The 14058-nt window shown below is 32.5% G+C and overlaps 2 protein-coding genes across 3 annotated transcripts; one reads left to right on the top strand and one right to left on the bottom strand.

Moving 5' to 3' along the window:
* The first annotated feature begins 6835 nt into the window (after nucleotides 1-6835).
* On the top strand, nucleotides 6836-9232 carry LOC140838523 (9-cis-epoxycarotenoid dioxygenase NCED1, chloroplastic-like). Its single transcript, XM_073204888.1, has one exon. It carries the CDS (start codon nucleotides 6945-6947, stop codon nucleotides 8754-8756), a length of 1812 nt encoding a protein of 603 aa, XP_073060989.1. The 5' UTR covers nucleotides 6836-6944; the 3' UTR covers nucleotides 8757-9232.
* A 1479-nt stretch (nucleotides 9233-10711) lies between these two features.
* LOC140837704 (uncharacterized) lies at nucleotides 10712-12418 on the bottom strand. 2 transcript variants are annotated; one of them, XM_073203817.1, is made up of 4 exons: nucleotides 12227-12418; nucleotides 11649-11846; nucleotides 11478-11553; nucleotides 10712-11079 (listed from the first exon to the last, which is right to left on the bottom strand). In XM_073203817.1, exons 2-4 carry the CDS (start codon nucleotides 11823-11825, stop codon nucleotides 10775-10777), a joined length of 558 nt encoding a protein of 185 aa, XP_073059918.1. In that variant the 5' UTR covers nucleotides 11826-11846; nucleotides 12227-12418; the 3' UTR covers nucleotides 10712-10774. The 2 variants fall into 2 exon arrangements, with proteins under 2 accessions (XP_073059918.1, XP_073059920.1); XM_073203819.1 differs by lacking the exon at nucleotides 12227-12418 and having other exon boundaries at nucleotides 11649-11852.
* Nucleotides 12419-14058: the final 1640 nt, after the last annotated feature.

Genomic DNA, 14058 nt, shown 5'->3' with positions numbered 1-14058 from the left:
TTCGTTCTCGCTTTACGAAAATGATTAACCCAAGTTGCCATAGAACTTCATTGTAAGTCATTATAAACTCATTTTAAATCTTTTATTTTTAAGATGTGGGACAAGGGTATCACAGTGTGTGTGCGCATCAATTTATTACATATTTTTCAAATTATAAAAATTTATAGATTGCTGAACTTTTTATATAAATTTGGAAAAAAAAATATATGATTGTGATTTCTTTAAACTACTTCTTATTCGAGTGAGAATAATAATGACAAAAAAATAAAATAAAAAATTTTCAAATATATCACGCAATGGTAATTGAGGAAAACTAACTAAAAAATTAATTTATTTCCAAACACATGTAAAAATCATAAAGCATGATTTTATCTTTTACCAAAATTACTTTAGACAATAGGCTTCCAAAAATCTTTCAAGACTTTTCGACTCATGTCATGTCGAAATATCATTTAATTAGCTTATGGGTCCAAAACAATATACAGCATCTAACATTTAATTTGCCTTGTTATTTTTGTTTTGGACAATATTGTCTTCATTGAAAAGTTACAAAATTTCAATGAAAATTAAAGAATGGATTGAAAACGGTGTCATGGAGGGAGGTTGATCATCTTCAATAAAAGACTAAGTCTTTTGTGAGACCGTCTCACGAATCTTTACCGGTGAGACGGGTCAACCCTACCGATATTCACAATAAAAAGTAATAATCTTAGCATAAAAAGTAATATTTTCTCATGGATGACTCAAATAAGATACCAGTCTCACAAAATACGATCCATGAGATAATATCACATAAGTTTTTGCCTAAATAAAAACTTTTTATTTTTTATGTATCATGAAATTCAAAATCAATGTTCGATTAAGTCATCAGACATTAAGGTTGCAAATTTGAAATAAGACGTAAGATTCGAGATCCAATTATAACAAATTTCTCGGCTTCATGCCATGTTCCCACCTCTTTTTGCCAAATATGAAACTGCCTCACATTTGCACGTGCAATGTTATGCTTCCATGTGCCTTCTTAGATGATAAACCTTTGGGAATGGGCCATCGTTTGAGTGCAAAGAATATAATACAGCCATATGTTCATAAAGTTTGATTGAAGTCTTGTCATTCTTAGATTGTGGTCATTATTAATGTACCTAGAATATGTTGTCCGATCGACGATATAAACAGACGGTTCACAAACAAATTGTTCGATTATCATTTGAGTATGTGAGAATGACGCGAGGGCATATGCCTACCCGTATATTATAAAAAATAAAAAAAATAGATATTGATGAGAAAAGAGGCATATTCCGATTAACCTATGGAAAAATGACTAGGTAAAGTTGCACTTATAATTATGTCTCGTTCAGTTTTTGGCGGTTTTAGTCTTTGTTGATGTGGTATTGTATTACGTATATATCAACACCATATCATAATCACATCGTGAGTAAAAAATATTAAAATTAACAGTGAAATTTGACAATGTAAGAAATAAAATTTGCAATAAGATAGATTTAAAAGACTGATAATATAATATTCTACTTGACATCATATTTGGTTCGAATGATGAAATTATTGAATTATTAGTAAACTAACGATAAAAATGATAGATAACTCCTGTCTTCTCGGAGACTTTAGCTGCCTTTTCATAGTCATTAAAAATGAAAACCTAAATTAATCACCACTATTAGAAATTGATCACGATTCACCGCCGCAATTAGTTCATTTGGACCGGAAGACATGTGGAGTTTGGTACTACGTTTGTTTCAGTTAACAATGTCGGCATTCTTTACAAAGTTCTATGTCCGATATTGAACCCCTTTATCTTTAAAATTAAATTATTACTTAAATCGTATCACGTGACCTGATATGCAAATTAGTCTCGTTTCAAAATTAATAATGCATTTGCCAAAAAAGAATTGAATATTTCACGAAGCATTGATATGGATATATACATATACATGTGTGCGAGATTTTGATATGTTGGTCACATGCATTGGCGGGAACCTTGTGAGAATTGTAAGATGTTCGTGCGAACGTTTCGTGGAACACCACGTTGGTAAGTAGCGTGTTATTATTTTTATATAATTATATGTCTTTAAAAAATTCATATTTTATGAAAAATCGGTTATTAGATAATTATTTAAATAATATATATAAATATAACATAAATTTTTTGGTAAAGTGACAATTGTCTGATCCCGCGATAGATACCAAAGCAATATCTCTTGTTCGATTTTCATGTATTGCAACGAGTGCAGTTATTAATAAAAACTGTTATGATTACCAATTTACCATTACTAAGAGAGTGATCTGGATATGGTGTTTGAGTTGTTACATGATTTAAAATATTTAATTTGTATTGTTATCATCATCTATAATGTTATTAAAGTATTGACCTATCATGGAGCGTGCGCATTTTTTTTTAAAAAAAATACATTTATTCATATCTAACTGTTTAGCCCAAATCTTGAAAGTCCACTAACTATAAGAAGTATGTAAAATGTGGAGAGGTCCAATGGACGAGCCCAAGAAGGTGTCAGTTGAAGACCACGATGGAGGAGTTGATCCACGACGCATCATGGACGATCGTGGAATATGGTCGGAACTGCTCCACGGTGTGTAACAAAAACAAAAAGAAGAATAAGAATAGGACACAACAAACACATCCGACAAAAGCAGCAGCAAAACTTTTTAAAATTTCTCTCAATAGTTCATCTGTATTTTTTTCCAATTTCTAGTATTATTTTCTTTATACTTCGCATATTCCTCCAACTTTCTTGTGATAATGTCGTTCATGTTCATAACAACGTAATTAAATTTGACGTTATTCATGAATTTTCTCTATAATTTCATCATAGTCCTCGGTTTATATTTTTTGCTTTGAAACCATGCCGAAAGAATTAGAACTAACGGTCGAATCGGAACACACAACGCTTGATAAAGAAATCGGATCATTTCACATTTGGCACGATCACGTGTCTGATACGCCTCACAATTTTCGTGAAAAACACTAACCATAATATATTTATGGGGAAACACAATTTAAATTAATTTAAAGTTTCCACAATTATGTTTGACCAAAGAATTGGAGATCATGCTTTGGTTAGAATTTATGGATGGTTAGGCATGTGGTAACATGCTTAGCAAGGAGAACATGGGAGATCTTTAAGAAACTAGTTGGGGGCTTGTCTTTCCCAATAATGAGCAAACAATTTTTCATCAGATTTCATGTTGTTATATGGCCTTCTCGTTGATTGAATAATAAGTAATAAAAACAGTTTGATGTATTTACATGAATAAATAAATAAATAAATAAATAAATAAATATATATATATTTATATATAACGTCCTTCTCTAACCCATAAAATTTTAATTAAACGGATAAAAACTTCGAATGCACTAGCATTACATTTGGATGGCTGAATTTGGAGTAAAAGATTTCAAATCCATAATAACAAATCAATCGATATATTCCATAAATACACTTGAAAATAAATGGTAAATTTCAACTATTTATTTTTTATTAAGTCATTGTATTGAACTTAATACATCCAAAATCGAATTATTTCAAACTCTTCCTTCAAATATTCTTTAAAATGCAAATATTTGAATCCGAACACAACTTAATTCGTTACAAACTAATTAAACATATTATACTAAAGATATATAAACCACACAAATAATTATGGTGATCATAATCAGCGCTTAATTAAACATACGTCAAATTTTTGTGGGAATATAATTGCGTAATCTAATAATAATGAACACATGATCCTCCTACGTGCCGTATTGCGTAATACATAAGGTGGATTAAATTTAAAATAAAAATTAAAGGTTAATTAATTTAATTAACAAATTAATTGATAGGAATTCGACACGCAAATCCATTTTGAAAGGGAACACGTAGCCATGTAAAGAATGTCTAGGTTTTATGATTTTGAACGTGGGATGTGACACTTTATATATCAAAATTAATCGTATCATTGCTGGATGTTAAATGTCAGGGCTGGAAATTTTTGAAATATTAGGCATGAGTTTGAATATGTAGCCTATATTATATAAATTATATTTTATGGAAAATCTCTATTTTCAAAATTAATGTTATTTATTTTTAAAAGCTGTTAACTTAGACAGGAAAATCTCTGTTTTCAATAAGTTTTTTTTTCTCTATATTTTCTGTAATTTTTTAGTTTCTTAAACAAAAAAAAAAATATTATTACAATCCAACCAAACATCTTTGAAAATGATGATCGTTCAACGTAGCACTATGAAAACAGTGGGGTAGGTTCATATGCAGCCCGTTGTTTTGGTGAATGGCAAAATTACTAATCCAATTCCAATTTGCGTATTTTAACTGTCTGGACAAGTCTATCTAATTTTGCGTTGAATTTGACGGAACTAGATATTGTCGATATAACTCAATTATTTTAAATAAAGGGGAATAAATTGGCGAATAAGTTTAATCTTTTTCGACAACTCTATTGAAATATAAGTTTTTTTTAGGAATAATAAAATAAAAACAAAAATTTGTGTGAAACGATCTCAAGAACGTATTTTGTGATACAAATCTTTTATTCTGGTCATCCATGCAAAAATATTACTTTTTATGCTAATAGTATTATTTTTTATTGTGAATATCGGTATGATTGACCCGTCTCACAGATAAAGATTCGTGGGACCGTCTCACAAGAAACCTACTCTAAAATATAAAAAACTCATATATTGAAATTAAATATATACAAATAAACTACATACACAGACACGCACACACATACCTAATTGAAATTACACTGTAGACAGAAAAAGTTCACAATAATTTATAATATTAGGTTCAAAAACTTTTTTAAAAAGGTCTTAAAACAAACTAAGATACAGTTTAAAGTAATGGATAAAGAATGTATACTTTTATTATTATTTCAACCAACATTTTGTTTAAATTTTAATATACTTTCAATTTATCATCTTTGTTATAATATTACATATTATTTATAGTCTCATAAAAAAATAATAAAATCGAGTTTATCTGTGTAAGCATGCGAAGTATATGTATATTCACTACAAAAAGAACACAATTTTTTTTTATTTAAATTGTCTCACATTTCAATTTTATGAGATATATATCTTATTCGATCATACTTATATTAAATTTTATTATATTTTTTTACTTTTCAATATGAACAAGGTATATACGGAGAGAAAGGAATATGTATATTGGAGGGGACAAACAAGCGTGTTGGACATTTGACTTGACAGAGATTTAGCTCAAGACTTCTAAGCAAACCCGACACGTGTTAAGCAAGTCACTCTCCTTATTTTTAGAGGCTTCAACGCGGGTTTAAGACCACCTATGTTGTTCAAATTAAACATTATGTTTATATATGTTTTATTATTATATTAATAGCAACATACTTTTATATATAGAAAATTGTTTTGGAGATTGATACTCACGAGAAATTTAGGGTCCGATTTCAATAAGTGTCACTAGTTCAGACGCAAGTTTCGAAATTGTCCTGAGCTTAGAGTCAGACCGTTAGAAGGAGGTCAGAAGGGTGTCTCGGTGTAATCCATCCGACGCTCAAGTCAGAGAATGAGTATATAAGTGGAGAGCAGCTAAGGGTGCTGTTGAAAAATAATATAGTGAATCAATTAACTGAACACTAAAACCTGGTGTTTATAAGAGAATACATGAGCCTTTGAAGGACTTGTCTTCTATTTGAGCTAGTGATGGACCAGAGATAGTGGGCCCATCCATGAAGTAACAGAGATATATCAAAACAATTTTCTGTTTGATTATACTAAAAATATAATGTAAAAGCTATAAAATTTTGTCGTAAAAGGTCCACAAAAATAGAGGAATAAATAAATGTCTAGGCAAGTATAGCACAACAAAATTAAGCCCGTTCAATTGATCACATGCATACCATTTGAATGGAATGGAATCAAATCAAATCAACTAAATCGATTCGAATATATCTAATGTTACATTCGATTCAAATCAAATCAAATCGACTCGAATATAGCTAATGTTACATTCGATATGACTAATGTTTTTTTATATACGTTATCTTTTTTTCACAAATCTTTTCTCGAATGACTCTAGATCCCTCCCAATCCTCTCTCAAATTGACTTCCACACGAGACAGCTCCATATATATGTTTAAAATAAAATGACATTAGACTTGATCTAGATGCAAAAAAAATCTTGAATCCATTGCAAATATCAAGAATTATGAGTTGGGGCGAAGAAGACAAGGATAGTCATGTCAAAGTTCGAAGAAGCTATATATGTATATGGTCCACTCCGACAACCTCATTCATTCACAATTAATTGGATATTCAAATCCATTATATTATTATTTCCTGAATCGTAAAATATATACACACACAATTTGTTTTAGATAGTTTGTGTGACGTTTTACTGATAAAAGTACAACTCTAATATTTTAAAGCTTACGACAGTTTAAACATCACGTTTCGATTGTTCTATTAAATAGAGACAATTATTCATCTCCAACCATCTCTCTCAATAATTAGATTCATTGGAATAAATAGCTCCGTAAGATCGAATGCTTATCACTTGACCAAAAATTATAACGGATGATAACGATATAAATCACATATTGTAAACCTTGAAATAACTCAAACACACCAAACTTCAGTTTTTTGTTTATTAGGGCATATTTAAAATAAAGTTTTGTGACTATATATTTCTCAAAAAATAACCAAAATTGTAATATTTACCAACAAAAAAAGAGTGAAATCAATTGTATTTCCAAATAACTTACACGTGGGCTCTCTGACATTCATGACTTTTGGCTGTATATATACCCCTCCCTCTCCTACCACTCGACGCACACAAACAGAAATCACTCATTTTCCATTCTATCTTTTGATTAAAACCCGAAAACTTTCAATTAGACCACTTTTAACAGTTGTGAAATAAGGAGCATTAATGGCTAATTCAAACGCTTACGCTGCCACAAGTTCATGGATTAAACCTAAATCGCGCGCGCCATTAATACCCGAGTTGGGCTCCTGCAAAAGATCTTTGTCCGTCAGCCAGCACAATCTTTTGCCGCACAGAAAAGGCAAATTCGACATAAAATCCTCCCTCCAAGTTCCAACGATCCGTCTCCCGAACCAAACCCAAATCCAGAAGGCTAGAAAACCAGCTACTATCGAAAAGCGGAAGTCGCCTTCTTCTCCAATGAAGCCACAATGGAGTTTGCTTCAGAAAGCTGCGGCAATAGCTCTGGATGCAGTGGAGAGTGCACTGACTGCTCAAGAGCTGGAGCACCCTTTTCCTAAAACAGCAGACCCTGTTGTCCAAATCGCCGGAAACTTCTCCCCTGTACCGGAACGGCCAGTGAAGCGCAAACTCCCGGTCACTGGGAAAATCCCGGACTCCATTCAAGGTGTGTACGTGAGAAATGGGGCTAATCCGCTCTTCGAGCCGCTCGCAGGACACCACCTCTTCGATGGCGATGGCATGATTCACAGTGTGAAAATTTCTGATGGCTCTGCTAGCTATGCCTGTCGGTTTACGGAGACACAAAGACTGATCCAGGAACGGGATTTGGGCCGCCCTGTTTTTCCAAAAGCTATTGGAGAGCTACACGGCCATTCAGGCATAGCTAGGCTGCTGCTTTTTTATGCTCGCGGGGTGTTTAAGCTGGTTGATCATGACCATGGAACCGGAGTTGCGAACGCTGGATTGGTGTACTTCAACAACCGTTTATTGGCCATGTCCGAAGATGATTTGCCTTATAATGTACGGGTGGATCCGGATGGGGACCTCGAAACAGTGGGAAGGTACAGTTTCAATGGTCAGTTAAAGTCCCCCATGATTGCTCACCCGAAGCTCGACCCAGTCTCTGGCGAGCTCTTTGCTCTGAGCTACGACGTGATTCAGAATCCTTACTTGAAGTACTTTTGGTTTTCAAGAAACGGTGAGAAATCAGAGGACATCGAGATCCCGGTTTCTGAACCGACAATGATGCATGATTTCGCTATTACAGAAAATTTCGTGATCGTGCCGGATCAGCAGGTGGTGTTCAAGTTGTCGGAAATGATCAGAGGCGGTTCTCCGGTTGTGTACGATAAGAAAAAAGTCGCCAGGTTCGGTGTGTTGGACAAGTATGCAAAGAACTCTTCTGGGATCAAGTGGGTGGAGGTGCCTGATTGCTTCTGTTTCCATCTTTGGAATGCATGGGAGGAGCCTGAAACAGATGAAATAGTTGTCATTGGTTCATGTATGACTCCCCCGGACTCAATTTTCAACGAATGCGAAGAAGGATTAAAGAGTGTTCTGTCCGAAATAAGGCTAAATTTGAAGACCGGAAAATCGACACGAAGGCCCATCCTGTCATATGAACATCAGGTAAATTTAGAAGCAGGAATGGTGAACAGAAATAGGCTTGGAAGAAAAACCCAATACGCATATCTTGCCATTGCAGAGCCATGGCCAAAAGTCTCCGGGTTCGCAAAGGTAAACCTTTTCACAGGCGAAATCAGGAAATTCATTTACGGGGATGAGAAATTCGGGGGAGAACCCATGTTTCTTCCTGCAAGCCCAGATTCAAAATCCGAAGACGATGGCTATATCCTGACATTCGTCCATGATGAAAAGGCTTGGAAATCAGAACTCCAGATTATCAATGCCATGACAATGAAATTGGAGGCCTCAGTTAAGCTCCCATCAAGAGTTCCCTATGGTTTTCACGGTACATTCATCAATGAAAAAGACTTGGCAAACCAGGCCTGAATCCTGATCCCAATTCAACCCATTTTTTTACTATTTTCCATGGAGAATTTCCAGTGGGATGGTTAGATATACTTCTCCCCGGAATCTCTCTCCTGGAGTCCTGTATAATATTATTCATTCTTTCCATCTTTTTTGCTAAAAAAAATACTGAATATGTTTTCACGTGGTAAGTTTCCAGGGCCAGCATGGTAGCTTTCGGATGTAAGGAAGCTCGGCTGGTTTCTCACGATTCTGTCACGTAGTATGTAAAAATCAGACAGAATAGGCACATAGTTTCCGTAGAACAGTTTGATAATGTTTGTATATTAAAAAAAACAGGCCTTTTTCTCTGTTTTTTTTGTACATGTTTATAAATGACATGAGATTGCGTTTGTTTTTTCTTTTCTATATTAGAATTTTGGAGTAGCCCAATTCATTAAATCATCTGAGATTGTATTAATAAATTTTATTAAGAGGCATGCTTCAATATTCTGTTCCTGGAGTATCCCCTATTCTTGGTGTTGAAAAACAAGTGAGAAGTTCCTTGAATGAAGCACATTTGGCACAATATATCAAATATTAAAAGTCAATAATAGGCAAATATTCCCTTGAATTGTATCCCCTGATCAACATCCTTAAATCACTGTCGCATCGTTTGCCCAGTTCAGCTAGATTCCTATATTATTTTATACTTTTCAAATTAGCACATGATTATACGTACCATGATAATTAATGTCACATATACTTACATAATTCTAAATAAACTATTTAATTAACTAGATTTTTTTTCAAAAATTGAATGATTTGTCCATTGTAGTAATTTGAGTAATAAAATGACGCAGTTAGTAATGTAATATGTAAATGAGTGTGTGGTTATGGATGGTATAGAATGATGCAATCCACAAATAGAGAATGATTTTTTCGCTTTTACGTGCGCATCTCCATCGAAAGGGAAATGTTCTTGTTGCTGGCACGAACCCTAATTTTCTTGAGAAACTAATTTACGGAATCATGAGGTGCTTTGGATTTGTAAAGTTATGCTCGTAATCGTACGTAATTAACGTGGGTTTTTGTTTTAAAAAAGTTATCAAGATTCACGATCTTTTAATTAATGGAAAGTTTGTTTTTGTGATATATATTTTAGAGAATATTGCAATTTTCACGGTCATATATTTTAATTTGTTTTGTAATTTTGATTCTCTACGTTGTAAAAATTGATTCTTAATCATTCATTATTAATTTTTGATACTTTTAATCATTTTTCATCCTGTGATGTTGATATGATACTACTATATATGATAACGATCAAAAATTGAATTTTTGACAAAGTAGATGACCAAAAATCGCAAATAGATTCCCCTATAGTTTACACATTGGTTAATAGATATATCAAAACTAGTAATAAAACAAGAATATTGAACAGTAACTGCTCTAGGGAAGTCGTTTTCTTAATTCAAAAACTGTTGTTTCACTTATTTAACTATATTATATATTTAATTTTGTAGAGCATGCTTTGTAAAAAAAAATCATCTTAATAAATTAATCTTAGTAATTTTTACTTTTGTTGAGTATTCAGTATAGTCACTATATCTAAACAAAATATGTACAAGTATTTACTCATGCAATGTGTGTGACCTTCAAGAACTTTTTTCATGTAACAAAGTAGCACGAGATTAATATTTTACTAGTTACTTTGCACACACGTTGCGTGTGTGTACAATCTTTTTTATCACTATCGATGGACTACAGTGAAATTTGACAAATTATGGAGGGACTAAATTGATGTTTGAATTGTTGAAATAAAAAAAATAAAAATAAATGTGTGTGTTGAAATTTAAAAAAAAAAACAAAAAACAAAAGTGTAATATTAGTATCATATAAGGATAAAACTGGAAAAGAAAAATTGGTGTCCTCTATAAGTAGTTATTATATGTCATCGCACTTAATAATATAGTATAGATAACAATAATCAGTTGTAGAGCTTGAGTCAAACGACGAGTTAACTAGGAAATTAGAAATTTAAAATTGAGGAGAGGGCGTTAATATGGACCGTAAGGTGTGAGTAAATTTGGCCTGGGATGGGCAAATCCAGCATGCATATTGGGAAGAAAGGGAAACCTGGTATCATTATTACCGTAACCAATAGGTTTATTTTCTTTAGCTGCAGGAGGATCGCTTTTCTTACCAATGCTCGCGGCCATGTATAGGTTCTCCGAGCATTGTCCGAATTGGAACCATAGGAGCGTTACGCGGCTCGATCTCCCGATTTTCTTCAAAAGTCTCTTCGGATCGCCTACTCCAGATATCTCCACAACACCATTTTGATCCATTTTGAAGCGTGCCCCTATGTTCATGAATTAATAATGTTCAGTTTCCACCACATTTTGTTAGTAAATTATACAAAGGAAAAATAACGTACAAGTTTTTCTATATAAAAAAAAATTAAATAAACAATGTTTGGTTGAGTTTTTATTTTTGAAAAATGTTTAGAATATCAACAGGACAAACCAGAAACATGACTTTCAGGGCTTCTTCTTCTTCGTTTTATATACGAATGTACAATTATTATAATTTTATTTTAGACATGCTATTAATGGTAGTCACAACATTTTTGTAAAACAGTCTCACAGGTCAATTTTGTTTTACGGATATTTTATTTGGGTCACCCAAAAAAAATATTATTTTTATAATAAATATCGATAGAGTTCACGAATAAGAATCCATGAAAGTGTGTCATAGTACCTTTGATATTTTTCAGTGCTACTAATACTCCTTTTTGCCATCCCAGTCTGCTGGAATCCACCTTAATAATAATTGTCTGAAAAGACAACAAAGTATAAATCATAAAATCATTTCGAAAAAAAAAAGTAGAAAAAGAAAGAAGAATATATTCTATATATCTATGTAAATCACCATGAAAGCGCCGAGGTTGAAATTGTGAAGGTCTGTTAAAAGTTTTTGCAGGCAGGTCGCCATGACGACTTGCGACGTCGCTCGGACTATGGGTCTCAACAATGTTTTGAACATGATCTTGCCAACTTTAACACTACTCCTGGCCGATTTTTTGTATACATTATCCAAAAAATCCATTGATGAGTGAGTATTGATGAACTGCTTCTGAAAATATAATAGAGATCAGTATTCACATCAACCGAGATGCATAAAATATAATCGATACAAATCATGTATCGATTTCGAAATAAGGCTAGATATCAATAAAATTTGGAATGAAAACATCTCAATATTTGTGGAATGAATATATTGTAGTTTGGTCTCAAAATAGAAATTTAGTTAGCAAACGGCAAAATATTTTACTTATTTTCATTTTCAATATATGAAACAAATCTAATAATTTTTGCAAAATCCCGACACGGATCTGGCTGATAATTTTCACACAGAATCAAACTGCATTTGTAATTAAAATGCAAAAAAGAACATGTCTGCAACAAAACCGACGATAAGAACAATCACAGGTATAATTGCCACCAAACTGAGTATTAAGTAAGCCCAATCGTGTGTCTCCGGGTTCGCAAAGGTAAACCTTTTCACAGGCGAAACCAAGAAATTCATTTACGGGGATGAGAAATTCGGGGGAGAACCCATGTTTCTTCCTGCAGGTCCACATCTAAAATCCGAAGACGATGGCTATATCCTGACCTTCGTCCACGATGAAAAGGCTTGGAAATCAGTGTTGGCTTCTCAAACCGAATATATAAAAAAAAATTATATTTGACGTAAGATTGGAATAGATCGAATCGTATAAAACAACATTTTTCACCAAAATGTTGAACGATCGATACCTATATTATTTTAATAAATAATCAAGAAGAGATAAAATATACCTTTATCGAATGAGGTTGCAATACTTTGAGTTAAGATACTATAATTCTTCCACGCCTATTCTCTCGAACCAACGAATTAACGTGTGGGCGTCAAAAAACTTTTGTTATGTTTCTATATTGTTTCTTCTTTCTTTTCCACTCTTACCGGCACAATGATATATTTCTATATTTATAAATCTCAACCATTGAGAAAAATCAAGAAAAAAAATATATTATTATGTACATTATATCTGAATTTGTCAGTTCAAAAAAAAAATTATATCTGAATTTGTTTAGATTTTTCATCACAAAATCATATCTATGATATAAAGACAAACTTTTATTTAAATTTAATATTACTTTCCTATTTTTAGGGAAGTGATCTATGTGATTGAAGTGGAGGAGACATGATCTTCTCCGCTACTCAATCTATTGTTATATTATTTATAATAAAAGTCAATAATAGGCAAATATAATATTCCCTTGAATGGTATCCCCCTAATCAACCTCCTTAACACTGTCGCCTTGTTTGCTCACTTCAGCTATATTCCTATAGAGTGAATTTTATGTGAGATCGTCTCACGGATCTTAATTTGTGAGACGGGTCAACCCTACCCTTATTTACAAAAAAAGTAATACTCTTAGCATAAAAAAGTAATACTTTTTCATGCATAATCCAAATAGAGATCTGTCTCACAAAATACGACCCGTGAGACCGTCTCACACAAATTTTTGCCATTCCTATATTATTTTCTACTTTTAAAATTAGCATGATTGAATTATTTATGATTATACCATGATAATTAATGTTACATATAATTACATAATTCTAAATAAACTATTTAATTAACTAGATTTTTTTTAAAAAAAAGTTGAATGATTTGTGCATTGTGGTAAATTTGAGTAATAAAATGACGCAGTTAGTAATGTAATATGTAAATGAGTGTATGGTTATGGATGGTATAAAAAAAAAGTCGTATGATTTGTGCATCTCCCTCGAATGGGAAATGTTCTTGCTACTGGCACGAACCCTAATTTTCTTGAGAAAATAATTTACGAAATCATGAGGTGCTTTGGATTTGTAAAGTTATACTTGTAATCATACGTAATTAACATGAGTTTTTCTTTAAAAAAATTATCAAAATTCACTATCTTTTAATTAATGGAAAGTTTGTTTTTGTGATATATTCTTTCATATATGCACCATATATATATATATAAAAATATCATAAATATCTTTTTGTAAAGCGAAATATATTAAAAAAATATTTAATTAAACATTCATTCTCTTCTTATTCAATTTTCTATCCAAATTAACCTACCTATACCAACCTCTCGTCCCAATAAAGATTCGCCTCAAATCTCTCCATCTTGGATTTATATTTACAATATATGCAATGTGTGTGACCTTCAAGAATTTTTTTCATGTAAGAAAGTAGCACGAGATTATGGGATTTATTACTAAATTGAGTAAGTCTCATGTAAGTCCGTCTCACGGATCA

Source organism: Primulina eburnea, chromosome 8 (assembly GCF_022965805.1).
Source record: "Primulina eburnea isolate SZY01 chromosome 8, ASM2296580v1, whole genome shotgun sequence".
NCBI classification, from domain to species: Eukaryota; Viridiplantae; Streptophyta; class Magnoliopsida; order Lamiales; family Gesneriaceae; genus Primulina; species Primulina eburnea.
This window is presented reverse-complemented; position numbering and strand designations above follow the sequence as displayed.

Bases quoted from the DNA above. Each gene is read 5' to 3' on its own strand.
- LOC140838523 (XM_073204888.1), top strand. From the start codon at position 6,945: ATGGCTAATTCAAACGCTTACGCTGCCACAAGTTCATGGATTAAACCT.
- LOC140837704 (XM_073203817.1), bottom strand. From the start codon at position 11,825: ATGGATTTTTTGGATAATGTATACAAAAAATCGGCCAGGAGTAGTGTT. The intron at 11,554-11,648 runs GTGATTTACATA...TTGTCTTTTCAG, and splicing joins TCAACCTCGGCGCTTTCATG to ACAATTATTATTAAGGTGGA. The intron at 11,080-11,477 runs GTACTATGACAC...TCATGAACATAG, and splicing joins AGCACTGAAAAATATCAAAG to GGGCACGCTTCAAAATGGAT.